The sequence below is a fragment of the Hetaerina americana genome, unplaced genomic scaffold (genome assembly GCF_022747635.1).
Source record: "Hetaerina americana unplaced genomic scaffold, ioHetAmer1.1.p SCAF_7, whole genome shotgun sequence".
NCBI lineage: Eukaryota > Metazoa > Arthropoda > Insecta > Odonata > Calopterygidae > Hetaerina > Hetaerina americana.
Window position 1 is genome coordinate 5,064,060 of NW_027287316.1, and position 20,569 is coordinate 5,084,628.

Sequence of the window (20,569 nt, forward strand, 5' to 3'; positions counted from 1 at the left end):
GAAAACTTCCTAATTTCATTTCTTGTAATTTTTTCAACTCCAGAATCATACTGAGGAAAGTTCAAAGAAAGCACTGTCTACTCCTTCACCAGCAACAACATTGTCCAGTGATAAGAAATCCCGTCAGCCTTTAAGGAGGACAGGGGGGGTGTACGTGCTGATCCTGAGATATACATATCGCCTGTCGAGAGAATTAGAGGGCTTCTACCTGAGCAGCTACGTGGATGACAGCGGGGAGAAAAGGTAAAAGAGGCCCTCTTTCCACTCGGCCATCTCGAATCACCCTGTTGACCCATGCTTTATCGGACACCGCCTGAGGCATGCTTCTCCAGGTTGTCCACCAATCAGGACAAATGGCTAAAGCTGAATTTTCAACGATCAGGAAATATTTGGCCAAGAACTGGGGTTTTATGATCGAGGGGGAATAATGTTTTATCGCCTATGTGGTTTTAGTTTGATTGGTTTAAATAATGTATCATTTTTTCAGGAGTAGAGTAATGTTGATTCCGTGGTCTGTTGTTACATTTATACTTGTAGATAGGGGTGTAAATACATAATGCAACAGGGTTATTAAGTCATTGTAGGAAAAGAAATACTTGCATGCATTGGAACTATGTGAACTTTATATAGTGTGATGCGGAAGCAAACAATTGTAGCGATTTGGGCAGTAATTGGGGGCAGTGGTCGTGGATCCAAAGCCCACTCAAAATCTCACTATCAATGATTGTGGTCCATACAGTTGATACATTGAAATATTTAAATGAAAATCAATTGTTTACAACTTAATAACTACTACGGTATGAATCAGTGTTTGGTAGGCAATGCATCCAAATGAAGAGTGGGCTCTTGTGTAACATGTGACGACGAAAAAATAACTGTTGGCTTTCATTCACCAAAGGATGAATTGATTATAATTACAAAATAATGATAATAATAATGGCAAATTTGTCACAATGGTCTTGATATTATGGATCCACCCTTGGAGTTAGTGAAATCAGAAAAAATCATTCCATGTAATTCCATGGAACACCTCAGGATAAACCAGTCTATGGATGCCAAATTGGCGCTGGCATTAATTATGCCTCAATACCTACCCCATCCCATGTGTTGGCTGATAAATACTTTTCAAATAAATTGTACTTTGTATATCACGTGATTAGGGGTGGCTATATTGAATAATATTTCCTTAAACTGCAAAGGATTTTCTAAATTGGCTGTAAGAAACTCAATTTCTCCTTCCCGCTTGATTAGAGCCCCAAAAATGAATTCAAAATCCTTGTTTACCAGAGATTACTCTTATTTTCAAATTACATGGTATCATACTCATTCATTATTTGGGATTAAAATAATGTTTTACTGTAGTAGTAGTTTTTATGGGAGGAGACTGACGGCTGAGGTCAATAGTGCCATGGGGGATGGGCAGGAAAGGATGAGGGGTGGAGAGAAACCCATCATTGGCATTGGCCTACTCTTGATGAAAGACACCAAGGGGTCCGCAGCTTAACTTCCCATCTGACAGACCTACTCACTCAAAGTGCCCTCCTCAAAGAACCTCAAGTAGGGATCAAGATGCCACTAATATCTATCTGTTGCCGCTGGGATTCAAACCTGGGCCCATTGGGTGGGAGCCCAGTATGTTAGCCACTGCACCATCTGGATCCCCATGTTTAACAATGAAATAGGAAGAAGTTGGGTTGCTTTTGATTTGGCCATTGATCTTTAACAGGCACACAAAAGGGCAGAGTGGACAAATATAATGGAAAAATAGCAGAATATAGGAGTGGATTGTGGAAATGATAAAAGAGTTTTTGAAATCTCCATGGGACTCGGATACATAGCTTAAATGGAGTAGTGGAATGAGAATTGGGATATGCAGTGACGGGCCAGGGGAGAAAGAAATGGTTGATGCTATCCAGTATTTAAAACTTGTATGCTGATGAAATGCTGAAGGTTTCCAAAGTAATCAGTCCTCCGTATTTGTGAAGGTAATGCGAAATATTCAAGCAAAGTCGTAGAGATGGCACACCCATTGCATGTCTAAATGTATTTTCAGTTTGTGGAGGAGCTTGTACAAGTGCCAGGTTGATCAGTGAATTACTCTGAAATACATCACAACTGAATCTTTAATAAATTACAGATTCAGGGGTGACGTGGTGGACTGTTCCGTAATAACAGAGACGACAACTCAAATGCAATTTTCCACTTATTAAAGATTTGTGCCGCATGCATGCTGCCAACCTCATTTTTTGTGATTCTCCCATCTTCTCTCGTCAACAAGGGACGTTCCATTGCTCTGCATTTTTAAAAAGCTGAATTAATAAATGTGGGGTGGGTGCCGCTGAATCTGTCACTTAGATGTTCAAATTTCGTAAAGCTCTCTACTGATGTAGTAGTACTTGCACCGTTACATTGGGAAGTTGAACTGTGATAAATGTTGAACTTGATTCATGAGAATTTCATTCTATGATATTATTTTGTGTATATGATGAGTAAAACCTTTTGTTATTCCTCATAAACTGTCAGTAAATAATTTTGGTACTTCTACGTGTGAGTGTTCAAAAATAAATTAGCATTTTGACTTTTTGTCAGGCTGTATGCCTATGACATCGTGTGTGTCATTGAAGTTGCTCCTACTGAAATTGCTTGGCGTTGTCCCTTCGTGATCTTTCCTGCTGGTCAGGGCCAAAGAGGCTTCCCTCCCTCAGAAAGGTGTTAGAGTGTGCGTGCCATCGCCCCGTGACTTGGTTCAAAGATGGGTGGGAAGCAAGCCGGTCCAAGGGCCAGTCTGATTCCCACGTGAGCTCCTCTTGTGCTGAGTCAAAGATAGGACTTCATTGATTTCAATAAGCATTTTCCAGTGCTATTTGAATTCAATAAAATAATTAAGTTCAAGGTCTGGTGTAGAAATTTTATCCCAAGCCGTTAATAATTCCTAGTTATTTATAATATGATTGTATATACTATCAACGGAGCCATTTTGTTCATTTTTTCTCCTTGTTCAGGTATTTGGCCACAACGCATTTTGAGCCCACCTATGCGAGGTCAGCCTTTCCATGCCTGGATGAGCCGCATCTGAAAGCCAAGTTCAAGCTGTCTGTGTTTCGGGACCGCTTCCACATTGCCTTGGCCAACATGCCTGTGGAGGCCACTGAAGATGCTGGATATTACATGGGGACTGGATTGGTAAGTTTGGCCCCTTTGCAATTAATTAAAAGGCAATTGACCCCACCTAGTTTTTAGAGTGTGCTGACAAGACGAAAGGGAAACGTAGTCATTTGATGCTGAATGGCATATGTCCATAGATGACTTCCCTAACTTTCTGCTATACTTTACGAGTCCCAAAAGCAGAGGAAAAAGTGCAAATACATTTCATATTCCAAGCAAGATAAGCTTAAGGAAATATAAAGAAACAGGTTAAAGGTGCCAGAGTCATAAATGCACCCTCATAGGATTAAGTCTTCTGAAATAAAATGCATTATGCAGTAATTTTGAAGCAATGTTTTTAATGGGGAAAAATGTTTGATGACCTTATATTCGTTAGATGTTTTATTTTTACTAATAAGGGGCATGGTAGTCCAGGGGTAGGAAAGTGGGCCGATGACTGGAGGGCTCGGGTTAAATTCCTGGGCACCCCATGTTCACCCGAGCTGTGTGATTTTTTTGGGTACCAGAACTTCCTGGGGAACTATAGACAGTACAGGGAAAGGATCTGCCCCCCCCCTACCCTGATGTGTGAATTTCACATGCCATATAGGGCTTAGCACTGGGTGAACTCTATCATCACCTACTAAACCGACCCTCGGGTTGATTACTGTGTTTATGGTTTTTACGCATAATTTTTTTAGTTTATATGTATGATTTTTATGCCTTCTCTTTCCATGGCCAACATTAACTGACACAGTATCTTTTCTGGATAAATTTCTCTGTTACTGTGTTAAAATAAATAATTGAATTTTCTTATGGTGTGTCTATCATCTTAAAAATCACATAGAAATGTAATGGGATCTTGAGCATCTAAATTGTGATGACTCATGAAACTGGAGGGCCAGCTAAGAGACCTGGATGGATTATAAATCAGTTTATATTCATAGTAAAACAATAGCAAGAATTAATATCAAATTTGTTTAAGTTTGACATTTACGAGGCCTGTCCAAAAAGTGTCGTGAATTTTGAATTACCGGAGGTTATGTATATTTGATTTGTTTGGTGGCGTTATGTTGGTACTTATGTCTCTCCCTTATGCCGAAACGTTTGGCCATTTCGAATGTTCGGTTAGTTTTTGACAGCTGTTTTGCTGGGACGTGTTTTGGCTTGTATTCAATTTTTGCCTGTTCCAAAAAATGGATCAAAGAATCTGTATCAAATTTTGTGTGAAAAATGAAATTAAGTGCGCGGACGCATTCCGAATGTTGACTGTGGCATATGAAGCGGCTACCTTGGACCGAAGCAACGTTTATCAAAATGTACAAAATGTTTATCAGAAGTACAAAATGTTCTCAGAGGGCCGAGAAGATGTGAACGACGGAGAGCATGCCGAATGTCACGTCAACGACAGACGAAAACATTGATGAAGTGAAGAAAATGGCCTTGGCCAATTGTCGAATCACCATTAGAGGAGTTGGTGAAGAGCTAAACATATCGATTGGCTCGTGCCTTTCCATTGTTGCATCGAAGGAGGAACAAGATCACAAAAAACGATTTTTGAAGTGATTCGAGGATTGGAAAAAACCTTGGCACAAGTGTATAATATGTAATGGGGATTACTTAAAAGGGAACAAAATAGATATTCATGAATAAATAAATAATTTTTGGATAAACACAAAAGTCGTGATACTTTTTGAGCGGACCTTGTACATATCCTGGACTCGTACATATCCTGGACTCTAATTACATCTTGTGACCACTTGCATAAAAAAATAGAAATTATATTTTCTGTGAAAGATGCCAGTTGTTTGTTTATTCTGCAAAATATTCTCATTCCCATTGATGAAACAAAAAGTCCTTTGAAAGTCCCGTGACTTAAACTTTTCCCCTTAAAACAGTGCTATTAAATTTTTCATTCACATTTGTTAAGGGCATTATTATATCTAATTAAGGAATGTTTCTATCTACTCTTTCCAGTTTTTGTTGATTTTTTTAAATGTCTGATAATGTCAGGTGTTTAATGAGTCTTGGAGAGGTGAAAAAATGTCACAAGCTGCATTTGATTTTTATTCTGAAAAAATTCTGTGGACTAGAGGAGAGCAAAATAATTTGTAAAATTTGAGCAGAAGAAAAAAAGAAGGATTGTATGCCTTGGCCTTGAGCGGACTTTTCTTCCTCCTTTCCAAATAAATTTCCCATTGTATGTCTGATGTATGCATTTATTTTCTAGTAGAAATTCTTAGCGAATTGTGACTTATAGTAAGATGTAGTCACTGAATGAGTATAGCAATATTGCAGTTGTTTTGGTCTGCATCAAAAATTAATAATTGATTGATTGATTGATTGATGTTAACTGGTTCCTAAAAGACATGTTTGAGACATGCATGAAACGCGTCACATTGCTTGCAAATATTCCAGAGACAGGTACGAATACAATTGGAGTTGGAATGCAAATGGTTGTCACTAATAAAAAAGAAAACAGTAAACAGAAGCAGTAACAGCATACGTGAGGATAAAATTATTTATCGACATAGAGAGGGAGAGACATAGATTCATCCAGAGTATAGAATTGATGTTTGCTCAGGAACTGATAAAAGTTAGATTTAAATGACAACAGATTTTCAATTTCCCTTAGTTTTCTAAGCAATTCTCTCGAAAATTCGACACCAGCATAGCAAGGGATCTTAGCAAACGTAGCAATGCGTTTTGGGCAGTTATCCTCAAGTCATCACAGCCTCTCGTCCTGTGCCCATGTGGATCAACATTGGTTATCAAATTGAACATGGATTTGATTTGCTCTGCACAGTGATAATAGCATAGAATATATACATAAAAGGGTTACTTACAATTTGAAATTATTTAAAGTAAGGTCTGTGTGTTTTAAAAATAATGTCTTTGAATGAAGTGTGTTGGCATTTTGAACGTATTACAGTCCTTCCAATTCATTCCTTTTCTGGCCCTTGTGTGATTTCCCAATATGGAAAGAGTTTCTGTGTATTGCGCTTTTTGCTTAATTCATATTATTATGATATAGTTATTGTTTTTCCATAAATGACAACTAGTCTGTTTGTAGTGCATCAACTTTTTTTGTACATTTGCATATTAGCCTTACATCATGCTCTGATTTGACTCATATTGCCATCCTGTTATTTTTTGCTGTTGACCCTATTACGTCCCTCTGCATTATTAGTTAGCCCAAGTGTGCTGTATTTTTAAGACTGTCTCAGGCCATTGCGGAATGGAAATGTGAGGAACTCCTAGGAGGAGTTGGTATGGTGCTGTGATTCACAATGAGATCCTTCCCACAGTTGAGAGACGACTTCCAGGAGAGCCTGAAGATGTCGACGTACCTGGTGGCATGGGTGGTGTGTGACTACAAGTCCATCTCGAAGCAGACAGCGAGGGGGATCTCGGTGTCCGTGTACGCACCGCAGCACCATCTCCACCGTGCCGACTTTGCGCTCTCCCTTGCCTCCAACCTCACTGCGTACTTCGAAGAGTTCTTTGGATTGCCGTACCCACTGCCAAAGCAAGGTATCCTCAAAATGCCTCCTTCGCTGAAGATTTCACTCGACTCATTTCAACCTGCATTTGTTTCATCTAAGTGGCTGGCTGGTTATGTCTTTCCTGTTGACTCCTTGTTTTTCAGAAGGAACAAATCATTATTTCAATGTTTATTTTCATATGGAATGTTTCTTTATCTTTTTACTTGTGTAATTGAAATGGGCGTATTCATTAAGTCACGAAAGGGAAGCTTGTAAGTGTGAAGCTTGTTTTAAAATCCCAACATTCTAAAATCTGTTTCATTTTGGAAAAGGAATGGGTGGGACTGGTGAATTTCTTGGACCTAATAATTTCAATTAAAGACCATGAGGATAGTTTTGACATTTACCGAAACCGCTTTAATAACCATCGAGATCTGATAATCCCAGTTGCTTCTTATCTCCCCTTAATGCGCAAGCTAGTGTCATCCTCGTCAGTCCTCCACAGGTTCTTCAGTTTGCCCTCTTTTGTGCCTCCAGTGACAAAATATGTTAAACAGGAATGATTAAATTACCTTATGTGGGGAAGGTGTCTTCTAAAATGTGTAGCTAAAATAGCCAGGAGGTTCCCAAAAGACAGGTGGAGGGTATCCTTTGGTCACCCAAGTACGGGGGTATATTAAGCACACTTCAATGTAAAAAGAATACAAAATGAACCCTGTCCTCCGCAAGTATCATATCAGACTGACTGGGGGAATTTAAGGATGAGATTTAAAATGAGAGGTCTTTGGGACCAAGGGATGTTCCCTCTCACTCAGCTAAACTCCTGCTCGAGGCATTTCCCCAATTTGTAGGCAGCTTTGTAGTGGAGATAGTCTACATTGAAAAGAAGGTGATTTGTGAGTATGTTTTGGAACATTTGTACATCGTTATGCCTAATGAGCAATGTATTCCCACTCCTCCGACACCAGTGCCCTGAGCATTCTTACCTTCCCATTGGAGTGACACCATTCCAGCAGCTCCAGACATTTCTCCTCCCCTTCACACACCCTTTCTTCCCCAACAATTTCCTCTCCAGCCATTTCGTGGTACATGTACCGGTGCGTGATAAGGGTGCATTGTTATCTTGTCAGCTCCAAGGTTGTGCTGGTTTTGTGGTCAAGTCAGTGGGTGGAAGTCTACTGTTTTTGGATCCACGCTCATGGTCATTAATCAATCCTCTTATCTTTCTACTGAATACTTATAGCTGTGGTAGCTTACAACATACAGATAGCATAAAACATGTAATTGTAAAGGTTAATTTGTGTAGTACATTAGTTTACAGAGGAAATAGAAAATTGACTAGCTTCAGGCATGATGTGGTGGATGTCGAACATAATGAATTACTGATCGTAGCACTTTTCCACTTGATAAAATTTACTTTACAACCGGGTTACATCATCATAAGGTCTGATGATGATGTAATGTATTGAAACCCGGTCGTATAATAAATTTTATCAAGTGGAAAAGTGCTACGATCAGTAATTCAGAGAAAATGGCATTGAGATTTTACTGCCCATACATGGAATCCTTGGAAATTGATGATAAAGTTATGTTTGCATTCATATACATACTGACTATATTGTAAATTGCAATACTTCTAAAAACCCAGGTAATTTGAAGCCCAATCTCATAGGTGTTTTGAAGTACCTGAGCCTTGGTACTTTGAAGCCCAATTTCATTGGTGTTTAGAAGTACAAAATAAGTAATTATTTCTGTTTGGTGTATTTTATTGAGTGAGTGTTATGTTTTGAAATTCGCGATGACTTTCAGGTTAGTAAATTATCTGTTTCACATTTGAGTTGTTATATTGGTGAGAAAATTGTTAGCATTTCATAAGCAATCTCTTTGCTTTGGTAGAATTACTAGTAGTTTACTTACTGGTACAACCTGCTAATTACGTTCTTCGTGGTGATAATGAATTTGAGAACTTCAGTGCACCTATTTGGTCAATGTATAGGCTCGTTGGGCAGAGTGCCAGCTGTGTAGGAGTTGGGTGATATGAGATCACTTTTGTTTAGCATAAGAAGTCAAGATGTTCTCATGTCAAGTGATTGGGGCTCATGAGTGGCGCATCTCCCCTGGGACCCCTCCTCTCCCATTCAATCCAGTCCCACTCCCCATTCTTGCTCCCTTTGCGGTCCTGCTCCCCTCATCTCTTTGCATACCGCCCCATCATACTGACGACTCCCACAGTCCTGAGACCAAGGTCCCTGGAGCAATGCTAACAGTTGGAATACAGTGCTATGAATTGGTCACTTTTTCATAGAAATGGTGATTTTTCGTCCAATGTTTCCTGAAATATCAGATCAGCCAATGCTAAGCATTATCAGTAGCATATGCATTAACCAGCTATATTTCACCTCACATGTGCACCAAGCAAGGATAAGTATTGATAGAGATGGTTTCTTTTTGCTTTCAAAAGAGGTTTGATGGGTTCATTAATAGTAATTTGTGAATCTAAGGGTTTTGAGGAATTATGTTTAATTTCAACTGCTAGAAGGAGAGAGGAGTTTTTGTCACTTGTTTTGTACCATGGTGTGTAGGGGAGACCCTGGTATATTATTACCAATTTTTCCACTTCTAAAATCGGAATCAACAACGCTTATACAGGATGGGGCAACATGACTTCCTTTTTCAAAGGGGTTTTGATGTTGCCATACTCTGCACAATATCAGCATTTCCTGAAAATTCAACATTGGAGAACTATGCAGGCTAATCGTACTATATTTTCGCATGACCCTAATATGACTTCGTTTAGCACACTTTCAGAATTGAATGTGATTGTGTCGTTTTAGAGTTTACTGAAATTCAGAGATCTGATGTCGGGAGTTGTCAAAAGAAAGAAGCCTGTTTTATTTGTGGCCGATTAAAAAAAACCTAATGTCTTCCTCCCCAGATCTGATAGCCATCCCGGATTTCAGTGCAGGTGCCATGGAGAACTGGGGTTTGATAACATATCGTGAGACGTCAATCCTTTATGACCCCAACGAGACTTCATCCGCTGCGCACCAGTGGGTGGCAATAGTTGTGGCGCATGAATTGGCACACCAGGTGAGTTGGTTGGCGTCACTCGGGGTGAGCATCAAATCCATACAATCTTGAACTCTCACTGATAAGGGTTTTCCCTGAAATTTCCACTTGCCTCCGACAAATGCTGTCAACTCGACAAGTTAAATGCTAATTGTGCCAATAGTCGGTGGAATCCTCTTGCAATGAGCATAATTTGTGCAGCAATATTACTCATTAAGTGAAATACTCTTTTTATGAAACAATTTTTCACTTACAACTGAAGGAATTCATGCCAAAAAATAAATTATGTACAAGGTTTATTCAACGAAAATTATGTGCACATTGTTTAGGATAGTGTTCATCTCTTCTTCCGTGGTGGAATGAAGTAATGGGGCCAGGTATGCAAACGTGATTTGTTAAAAAAAAGAATTGAAATAATTTATTATGCATGATAGGTACCTAATTCCTAGTAGTAGTAGTATTTAGGGTGGGCGACCGACAGTTGAGGTCATTTGCACCATTGGGGATGGACAGGAAAGGATGAAGGGTGGAGAGAAACCCGGCGTCGGCATTAGCCTACTCTTTACGAAAGGTGCCAAGGGGTCAACAGCTTAATGTCCCATCCGACGGACGGCGTACTCACTCAAAGAGCCCTCCACAAAGCACCTCAAGTAGGGATCGAGATACCTCTGAAAAATATTCAACACCGCCGGGATTTGAACACGGGCCCTCTGGGTGGGAAGCCAGTACGTTAGCCCCCACACCATTTCGATCCCCACCTAATTCCTTTTTACTAGAAAAGTGTCTAGAGACATTTGCTTTTTTGATGCTTCTAAATTTTGTAAAAATGTGACTCAGCATTACCATTAAATAAATTTCTTGAGTGCATTGCCACTGCCTTATCAGGGCGATGCTTCGTGTGTATGGTATGATACAGCAGTTTCCTATGACCTCCACATTACATTTAGCGTAATCTTCTGGAATTTGCCCTCCATTGAAGTACAATTGATGCAAGCTGAGGTTTAATTTTCACATTGCCAATTGCATTGGCAGAAAATACCAGCATGAGATGACCTTTCATTGGCTTGTGTTGGGGCAATGAATTCTCTTCTACTGTTACATGTACATAGGTACGCTTTGGCATCTTCTTTGCGATGAGAACCATCCGATCACAATTAAATACCTGTTGCAGCAGGTAAACCCTCAGACTTGGCGAGCTTCTTGAAGTGACAGATGAAGTTCTCTGCTACCGTTGAGTCAGAGCTTGGCTGCTTCACTATGCCTCACAATGCCGTGGATTCCAGTTCTTCTCTTTACTTCTTGAACCACGCAAGGCTCCTTAAATTCCTCTTTGGTTGTTTATGATCCTGACATCTTCTCGACAAGGTTGGCAAATATCACTTTCTCCTTCTCGCAAATGATATTCTCGTTCAAGTGGCTCATTGCAATTGCTTTTCGTTTATCCATATGAGAAGCAACTTTCAAACATTGTTGAGAATATGTGCCCGTTGCATAGATATTCTTGTCAAGCCTATCTCCTTAGTCTTATCCTTGTTCCTGGAAAAAAGGCAAATTGTTGTTGGTGTCAACTGATCGTTGATGTGCTTTCTGGATCAGCCACACTCACATCTTCGTTAGAGATTCTCAACAATGTTACTTTCCATTTTACTGTATTTTTTATTCTCTTATCGATTTCTTCTGGCAGATTTTTCTTATGGGGCATTTTTAAAACGGCACGAAATGTGATAAAATTTTGCAAATCGCCAACGGCATGTCTGAATCTAAGTTTGGAAAAATGTGTGATCACTAGTGACTCTGAAATGCTGGTGGAACCAGTGCTCGAGGCAAACTGAAGTCGTTGGCATGCAATCATTCCAGGAGTTCCCCATCACTCATTTTACGAAAAGTCACTCATTGAGCGAGTCATTTTTGACCAAAATATTTTTCCTGGTTATACAAATTACTTGCTATGAGAGGTCCCCATTAAGAAAGGTTCCAATTTACTTAGACTTTATAATAAAATTGGTATCACTAATGACATATTCCAAAGAAACTGCGGGAGATGCCGCGAGAGTAACTTTTAACGGAGTCATCCGCTAATGTGCGTTGCAGTGCAAATATTTCGGAGTGTCAAAATCATTTGCCTTGACTGCAGTCAAGACAAATGACTTTTACACTCTGAAATTGTGCACTAATGACGTATTTCAATATCATATGTATAACAGCATGGTGGGGCAGCATAACTTCCTTTTTTGAAAGCATTTTGCTTTCAAAGAAAGGAAGTTATGTTGCTGTACCCTGTATCATATTAGTCATGTGAATTGAGTTTTTGAATGTTAATGAAATTGGTTTCTTCAAACTGAAATTATTTTTTCATGGATTATATCAGTATGTTACACTGCCATGCGACTAAAAATGATCGTAAAATAGCTCTCCTCAACCTCTGGAATTTAGTCCGCCGTGCAATGTAAGCATCCTCTATAAACATGCATTCAACGCAATGGCTGCGTGCTTACGTTTTTGCCCACAGAAAACACTCTGAAGCAATATTGCATGGTGTGTTCAAGTGCGCAGGTGATCAGGCAAGGAGATTATGCTGAGGAATGACAGAAGTTTTATCTTCCTGGAAGTCATCAGTTGAAGTGGGCCCATTCTGCCTCTTGCGCTGCAACTTGATTCTCTTTTATTATCACTCGCAAATTCAAACCCTCTGTTGATGCAACTAGCACTATCCTTTAAACCTCCTCAGAGAAGTGAAATAATGACGGCAGCTTCTATACTTTTCCGTATAGATAGTACTATTGTCTCCTCTTTTGAGGTAAAACACATTTTTTTCCGTTGGTGGTTTAATAATGACCTAACTCATTATATCTTTTTTATAATGGCTTTGTAAAAGTACAAGATTATCACAAAATAAACACACAACTTACGCATAATATTAGAAATTAAATCAAATGTTATTGGTAAAAATTAAAATTAAAGCCAATAGTAATTTTACAAAAAATAAGTTCCTTAGCACTGCGCTGTTAGGCTAGACAGTCATGCTTCCATTGTCCTTAATGTCCATTTGTGTTTCGGGCAGAGTTATTTTGCCCTGGAAGTGTAGACCATAAGCCGTAGCCATACGAAGCGATGCATCCTGTTTGAATGCGCAAGTCAGCCGGAGCAAGAGTGGGAGGCAGAGAAGAGGAATCAAATGCAATCCCACCTGGGTTTACGCCACGACAAATGATAGTGAGAATCTGATGAAAGAGTGCACTCACCAGATGAAGAATGGAGCGCATTTTCCAGAGCGGTGCTCCGTGAAGGGCCTCAGGTCTGGGGTTTCATCCCTGGGGGAGGTGAATTTTCATTGTTGTGGTGAGGAGCAACTTGCGTGAAGGGCCTGATGCCATTTGGTCATCCCCCAATGCCACTGACGGACTGCACTTGTACTCGGTGGCATTCAGGCAAATATCCCAATGCCTGAGCAAACAATCCTCGAGTCCTGTGATGCCTCGCTTGTTCCCCTTTGCTTGTATCTTGTCCCACACCAGTTGGATGTGTTGGACGGTGTGGTCATTGAAGATGGACGTGAATCTCTTGTGTGCAGTGTCAATGCAGGTTGAAGGGTGGTGGACCTTCGAAGGAGATCTCCCTCTCTCTGAGTGAGAATCATCCTTCGGTCAGCCAAGGGGTTCTTGACCCGTGAGAAAGGACATGAAGGTTCTGGTGTGGGGCTTGTGGGTGGAAGTGAATTCATTCCACCAGAAGTTATCAAGGTATCTCATTTCCGGAGCCGAGGGATATTACTTACCAGATTGCTTTTACGCATAACTTTGCATTGCCTTAAAAGGGGTCTACCTACCTCTGTGGCCTCGATGCTCTTTGGAGGGGCTCATTTTTAATTGTTTTATTTAATCATGGTTTGTATAAAAAAGATCAGGAAAATTTTCAGAAAAGTAGATATATTTCAGATGGTGCCACAAGGCCTAAAAATTCTTTTAAGTACTTTATTCTTGAGCATTGACACACTTTTACCAGCGGCTATTCCACGACTCGAAGGTTCCCTGGAAGGTGGATTCCAGAAGGTCTTTCAGGGTACTTGTACAAGCTTCTTTGACGGCACTGAGGGGCCGTCAAAGAGGGAGGGGAGGGGAGGTGGTTGTGTCCTATGAAGGAGAGTTTCACTTTTGGCAATGTGAAGTGGTCTGCTTGTGCCAAGTCGGGACTATAAGGAGGTTGAGGAATTGTCGGGATGCCATTGCAGAAGCTTCTTTGACGGCACTGAGGGGCCGTCAAAGAGGGAGGGGAGGGGAGGTGGTTGTGTCCTATGAAGGAGAGTTTCACTTTTGGCAATGTGAAGTGGTCTGCTTGTGCCAAGTCGGGACTATAAGGAGGTTGAGGAATTGTCGGGATGCCATTGCAGAAGGTCTTTGCAGCAGACACTCGACTCTCCGCGTTTGGTCGTTCGTCTGGACCTTTGGGACCTTTGAGTTTAGCAAAGATCTAAACATCGCCAAATTTTCGGCGATAATGGTGTGTGCACTGTCAACTTGTCAACACCAATATGATCTGTGATCATGTGCACACTCAACTGGTGGTCTGAATGCAGCACCTCACGCCCACGTGAGGAAAAATTGTTACGGATACTTTTCATGTAAACCTCTCATATGCATATGTTGGCTCAATGCCCAAGAATTTCATATGTTTATGTAGTGATTTCTTAATAATTCTAGTGGCAGAAATTAAAGGTGCATGTTGTTGTGAAATGAATACAATGTTGTTGTTGTTGTTGTTATTATTACTGTACCATTGCTCCAACAGTGGTTTGGGAACCTTGTGACAATGCGGTGGTGGAATGACCTCTGGCTCAATGAGGGGTTTGCAAGCTTTGCTGAGAGTGTGGGAGTGTCGTGGGCGTGTCCCGACTGGGGCGTGGCCGACCAGTTTGTGGTGGACAAGACGCAGCCTGCCCTGCGCCTGGATGCGCTCCCATCATCACACCCGATATCTGTCGGCGGCAGTGGCAAGGAAGATGGCGATGGGGAGGATGGTGTCAAGGACCCTGCGCAAATTGAAGCCATCTTTGACACCATCTCATACAGCAAGGTCAGTGGCTGGAGCATTTAGCGTCTCGAGGCCTGGCCTCCATGGTCGAGACAGTTGCGGCGAACATCTTAATCTATCTTGTTTCTCTCTCGGCTGAGATCGCAGGCCTGTGCCATGTTTTTGGCTTAAGTTCATAACTTCACTAAATCACATGTAGTGAGTCATGTACATGGTTGCATCAATATATTTGTATGATTACATAAAACATGTTTATAAATATATTATATAAAAATATATATATATATTTTGCCATCACTTTCCCTCCCAATAAGATCAATGTAATATTCCAGAGCCATTGTCTAGTGACTTAATCATGGTAAGAAGAACATTCAGAAAATATTCAAATTGTTTGAAACGTGTGACAAGCATATAAACTAGTCTTGGAAAGAAAATGGTAAGATTTCTTAGTTAATACCATGGATAAAATAATGATGATTAAAACTGCCATAAGTTAAGTTTGAGGGACTTTCAGGTCATATTGAATCAGCTGGGACCGACAAAATGTTATGTTTGCTCATTCTAATAGTTACATAATTCTTATCTCAATCGGTTGACTCAATCCAAAGGCATTCCAATCCTTCGAACAAAACTGGATGTATGATGTCTGGACATGGATTAGAACCCAGTCCCTGCTTTGAGGGAGTGTACATCTCCCCAGTCCATATGGTTTCTGCTCCTACCTCTGCTATTAAAAACGACAGAGGGCAGTTGGTGAGCAATAATTTGGTTAGAACCAGGAAAAGATTTCTTACGAGGGGATGTGTATACTCCTTGTTAAAGTACCTCTTGATTTCTGGGCAATTGATTTGCCAACTTAGCATTTTTTTCATAAGTAAATCTCTGTGTAAATACTTAAAGAATGCATGTATAGTTCCTGCCTTGCTGTTCTGACGCTCTATCAGGAGAGAGTTTGGAGTGGCAGACACAACACAGTTCTTCGGTGAAGTCCATGCATAGATAAAATTTTACAAATGAATGAGTATTATTTAGCATTTTATTTGCCTTTTACCCTTAGTGTCAATTCAGCCAAGCTGTGGGTGGTATTCTCTAACCCCCCTGTCTTACTCCTCTGGTTTCAACCAACTTCAGTGCACTGACAGTACACACTGTGTTGTCCCTTAACTAGTCATTGCAGTGTCTCACTTCATTTTTTTTTATTGTAGTCCTTGACATTTTGTATTTATGTTTGGCACGATTGCCATTTCAAAGGATACGCAGACAGTACTGAAGATAATCAAAATTGTTGTCCCTTTGCTCCAAATGCCCCATTACCTCCACAATTAGATCTACTGATCCAATGAATCCCCCAGAGCTCCCTGATGGAGGCCGCAGGTTTTCCAATATGGATATCCTCAGATGTCATGACGAAGTTTTTTGTAAAACAATAATATTCATTACACATCAAGTTCTGGCCTTATCTCCATGGCAAACAGAGAAAGGATAACAAAGGTGTAGAACATGGAGAACAGAAATGGGTGCCTAAAGTGTGATCAAAGGAAAATTGGAGGCGCTTCGTAAGGTAAATAATGGGGAATTATAAAAGGTTGAAAAACCATTTCAGTATTGTCCATTGAGTCCACCACTGAGTGAAAGGAGAACTGCAGTGGGGGTGTTTGAAATGCTGTGAATGGCTAGTGCATAGGTTTCAAAATGTTAATTGATAATTAAATATTAAACAACTATTCCTCTTCTCCAATACTGCTAGTCAAGGCAACTATATCAGCTGGAACAAGGTTAAGCCACCACTCTAGCAGTTGTTTTTTGGCCTGAAGTATTCATCCGATTCGTCCCACTTATGGTTCTCTGTGATGTTTCATTGCAAAGGAAAATCACATAGCTTCAATTTCAGGGTGAGTTTGTCCGGTGGTAACCACCTGATTAGAACCTAGGGCCCTTCTAGATTAGCTGAACCTACTCCCTGGGCAGCCAGGCCACAAGTAAGTGGGAAACACTGACATCTGTGAAAAAATGCCTTGCATGATTTTTTCAATGAAATTTCATTTCAAGAAAATGAATGGGAAATATCTGTATTATGATATTTCTGACATCTCAATAAGTAGCCTGAAATAAAAGTTGGAATCATTGGCCCAATCCCCTGCTTGGTTCCTTTGTTTTGAGAAGAGATATCCCACCCCACCCCTGGCCCCACCTCTTCAGCTGGTGGGTGGCCAGGGCAGACCCTCCCGTGGTTGTCGGCCCCTCCCTCCCCTTTGTGCACCCCGTGCATCAAGTGAATAGCACCTTTCTCCCATTCTCCCCCCCTGAAAGGGTGCGGCCATCCTGCGCATGATGGAGGATTTTGTGGGTGAAGAGACGTTGCGCTCGGGGCTGAGCCACTACCTCCAGATGCATGCATTTGGCAACGCAGACACTGATGACCTCTGGAGCTCTCTCTCCCTCAGTGCCAACAACACCATCAATGTGAAGGTGAGGTCATTTTTTGAGGCCAATTAATTGGTGCTTCTCCGTGAGGGCATGAAAAAATAATAATTTAAGATAAATATAATAGAAGTAATAGTGATAATAAAATGAAATAAGGATGATTTGATTTGGAAATGTGGGTTTTAACCAATCCCTTGTATCCCAGAATACCCTCTGATTTGACCCATAATGTTGCTTTATCTTGGTAGGGCATGCATCTGGTAGTATTCATGAGATGCAAATAATAGGCTGATATTAATCTTAACTTTTTTAATAAATGCTAACAATTGAATGAGTTCCCTAAATGGAGTATTTAGGACAGCAAGGGTGTCATTCATTCGCTCGCCATCTTTTCTTTTGCAGGCCATAATGGACACGTGGACCAGGCAGATGGGCTATCCCCTCGTCACGATCACACGAGAGGGCCCACGGAAATTCCGCGCCACCCAGAAGCGCTTCCTGCTCTCTCCCAACTCACCCAACACCCCCTCCTACCCCTTCACTTCGTCCTCGGCTAATTTCTCGACTGCCGCCATGGGGACGGTGCTCACGACGCCCACGCCCCACGAAGCCCTCCCCTCTCCCTTTGGCTACAAGTGGTACATCCCGCTCACCTTCCACACGGATCTCGACCCTGGTGCGCCCAACCTCGTCTGGATGAACATGACTGGAGGTGCGTAGCTCCCAAGGGGCCTTCCTTGCACGCCAATTTTTTATCAGGGTTTAATTGGGTTGATTTTATATTCAATTTCATTTTACTTGTGGGCTCAAACGGTCTTGGGTGATTTACTATAATCTTCTATTCAAAATTTAATGAGTCGATGATTTTGTTTTATGTGATGCAGCTTTTTAGATGTGTGTAGTGAGCTCCATAACATTTGCACAAAAAGAAAAAAGTTACGGAGGAAATTGGAGGAAAAAGGAAATGCATGTATGGAAATATGTCTTGAATGATATGTATCTCCCATCGAAAAAAAATCACATCATCCCTAATTATTTATGAATCTACTAATCTCCTTTAATTTTATTTATGATTGTTTTATTTGTTGGTTTGTTCTGTGTTTATACGCAAAATTGGATTCACGGATTGGGACTGAGTGTGGGTCGGTTATTGGTGATTAGAAGTTCTCGATCTTGAATGAGGTGGCGGGCGCACACTTTGCCGTTGTGGAAGGAGAGGAGGCAGTGCATTTGCAGCTCAACTGTGCGGTTCTCCTCAGATGTGAATGCACTGTTTATGTTCACCCAATAGCTACAGGAAGTGTGCTGAATATGCGCTGTATAGATTAAAGGTGGCCCCTAATATTAGAATGTTTTGACTTAATGGCCTTTCCTTTTAGTTGCTAACGCCACCACCAGAGTGAAAGCAAAATGTATTTTGGCCTCCCACCAGTTTTAGCGGGAAGGGATTACATTCGGAGGGAGGCAGTCTCAGATGAAATGGTGAGCAATGGCTCAGCAAGCACCAAATGGCACCAGAAACAACATAAATGAACTGCATATTTTCATCAATTTTTCTTCAGTTGAGTGTTTTGGAAAATGAGTTGTAAACATGGTGCGGTTCATAAAAACTTCTTTCTTGAAAAATTATTTATGTTTGAAATAATTTGATTTCATGGTGACTGATTTTTATGGTTCTCAGCAGTTATCACATTTCCTGGGTCTTAACATGATGTTTCTCCAAAATGTGCTCCAAATTGAGCCTGCAGCCTCTTATGGGTGCATGGTGTAACTTCGGCCTGTTAGGGCAAGCCCAAAAATATATACTGTCAAGCATTTTTCACCTCGTCAGGCATAGAAAGTGGTTGCCTTGATTTCAAATGTCAATAATATCACTGTTTTGAGTCAGCAGTAAGCAGCAGAGTTTTAATATTTTGCTGAAAGCACTTCCCAAGAAAAATGCCTAAATAAATCTTAAATTTATATAGTATAGCAAGTTGACAGTTTCATCTCGCACGCAGTGCTGCTGTGAAACTAAATATGCATTGGAGTAACAGGGATGTCTGCTTATACAGGCATACATCGTATCATTCCCGATAAACTCTTGGAGTCTACAAGCACTCACCGTTGAGTAGTATGAGTGGCTTGTCAAGGCGTGGGAATTGGTTGCTTGAACAAAAATTTCAATGTTATCAAAATAATAACGGAGACTAAGCATTGCATGAAAAGAGATGATGGTACGAGAGGAGAGGGAGCAGAGGTGGATTTAGTAAAATGCAGATGAGTAAAGAAACTCATTTATGTGCTCCTAAATTCCAACTTGAGTTGGTACCTGTGTAAACCTTTCTTTTTAATCATGGGAAGAATGAAACAACTGTCAATTTGTGGTGTTCATGATAAAAAAAGTCCTGGGGGAAAGTTGAAAGTGAGACTATTATTATTTATTTTTGAAAATGTGAAGTTAGCAACGTGCTACATGGCAAGTGAAGATGACTCTTGTGTGTGAGACATTCGACTACCCCTGGGACAACTGCAGAAAGGGTTAAGCAGTGGCAGTGTTGATGAATTTCTGGGATTCTATGATGGATAAACTTTGATAGGCATGAAGCTGCTAATTTTTAAATGTAATTTTGCAATTTTCTTCCTATGTCATGTTGACATCAAAATATTTTCATCCTCTTCCGGTCGACCCCCATATTTTTCATAAATTGAGACCTGAAAAATCAGGGTGCCACTTATTGGCGAGGAAATACGGTGTGTAAAATCAGGATTATTATGGAATCCTTGTACTATTTTAATTCTCAATAGAATACTAATCGTGGTTGATTGACTCATGTTAATAGTAAGCTATAAAGTTTTCAACTGAATTATGTGTCTTTGCTTCTTTTTTGTGGATCCAACTGCTGTTATTGCGTCATTCATTTCGTTGCCTCCTTTTCCTCTATGCATCCATCCAAAACCTACCATAACCGGTAGAATACCAATCATAGTCCTTGAAATATTGGTCTCAGATTCCTTCTTCCTCTCCGCCAAAGTCCTATGCATTCCACTTTGAGTCTGCCAGTGATTTAGTTTAGAAGTGTAGCAGTGCCACTTGGCTGACCAAATCTGAAGGCTGTGGCCTGTCATCTTTGTGGTGAAACCCACTCAACGGCAATTCCATTGAGACTTATCAGGTGTCCTACCTTCTTTCCTAGAATCTTAAACCACTTCAGTGCCTTGTCACTTCAGAGTTATAACACCTTATGGCTCACTCTGTCGTGTACATAGTATGTCCATTTAATGCCCTCCAGTGTTTATTCATTCCCTCAGTTTATATCTTATTTATCATTGGTTATTTTTGTCATCATGACATAATTTTCTTCACTCGTTTACAATTTCAAATATAATACTATTTCAAGTAATTATATTAAAAATTTGGATTTTCTAAATACTATATT

At 40.5% G+C, this 20,569-nt stretch overlaps 1 protein-coding gene across 1 annotated transcript in view; it reads left to right on the forward strand.

Moving 5' to 3' along the window:
- Positions 1-20,569, forward strand: part of LOC139696965 (endoplasmic reticulum aminopeptidase 1-like) — a 44,916-nt gene that overhangs the window by 13,759 nt on the left and 10,588 nt on the right. Inside the window, exons 6-12 of the mRNA XM_071595876.1 lie at positions 116-243; positions 3,003-3,183; positions 6,453-6,678; positions 9,565-9,719; positions 14,484-14,768; positions 17,037-17,195; positions 17,553-17,862. Of these exons, the coding sequence (XP_071451977.1) occupies positions 116-243; positions 3,003-3,183; positions 6,453-6,678; positions 9,565-9,719; positions 14,484-14,768; positions 17,037-17,195; positions 17,553-17,862 (1,444 nt within the window). The remainder of the gene's footprint in view (positions 1-115; positions 244-3,002; positions 3,184-6,452; positions 6,679-9,564; positions 9,720-14,483; positions 14,769-17,036; positions 17,196-17,552; positions 17,863-20,569) is intronic.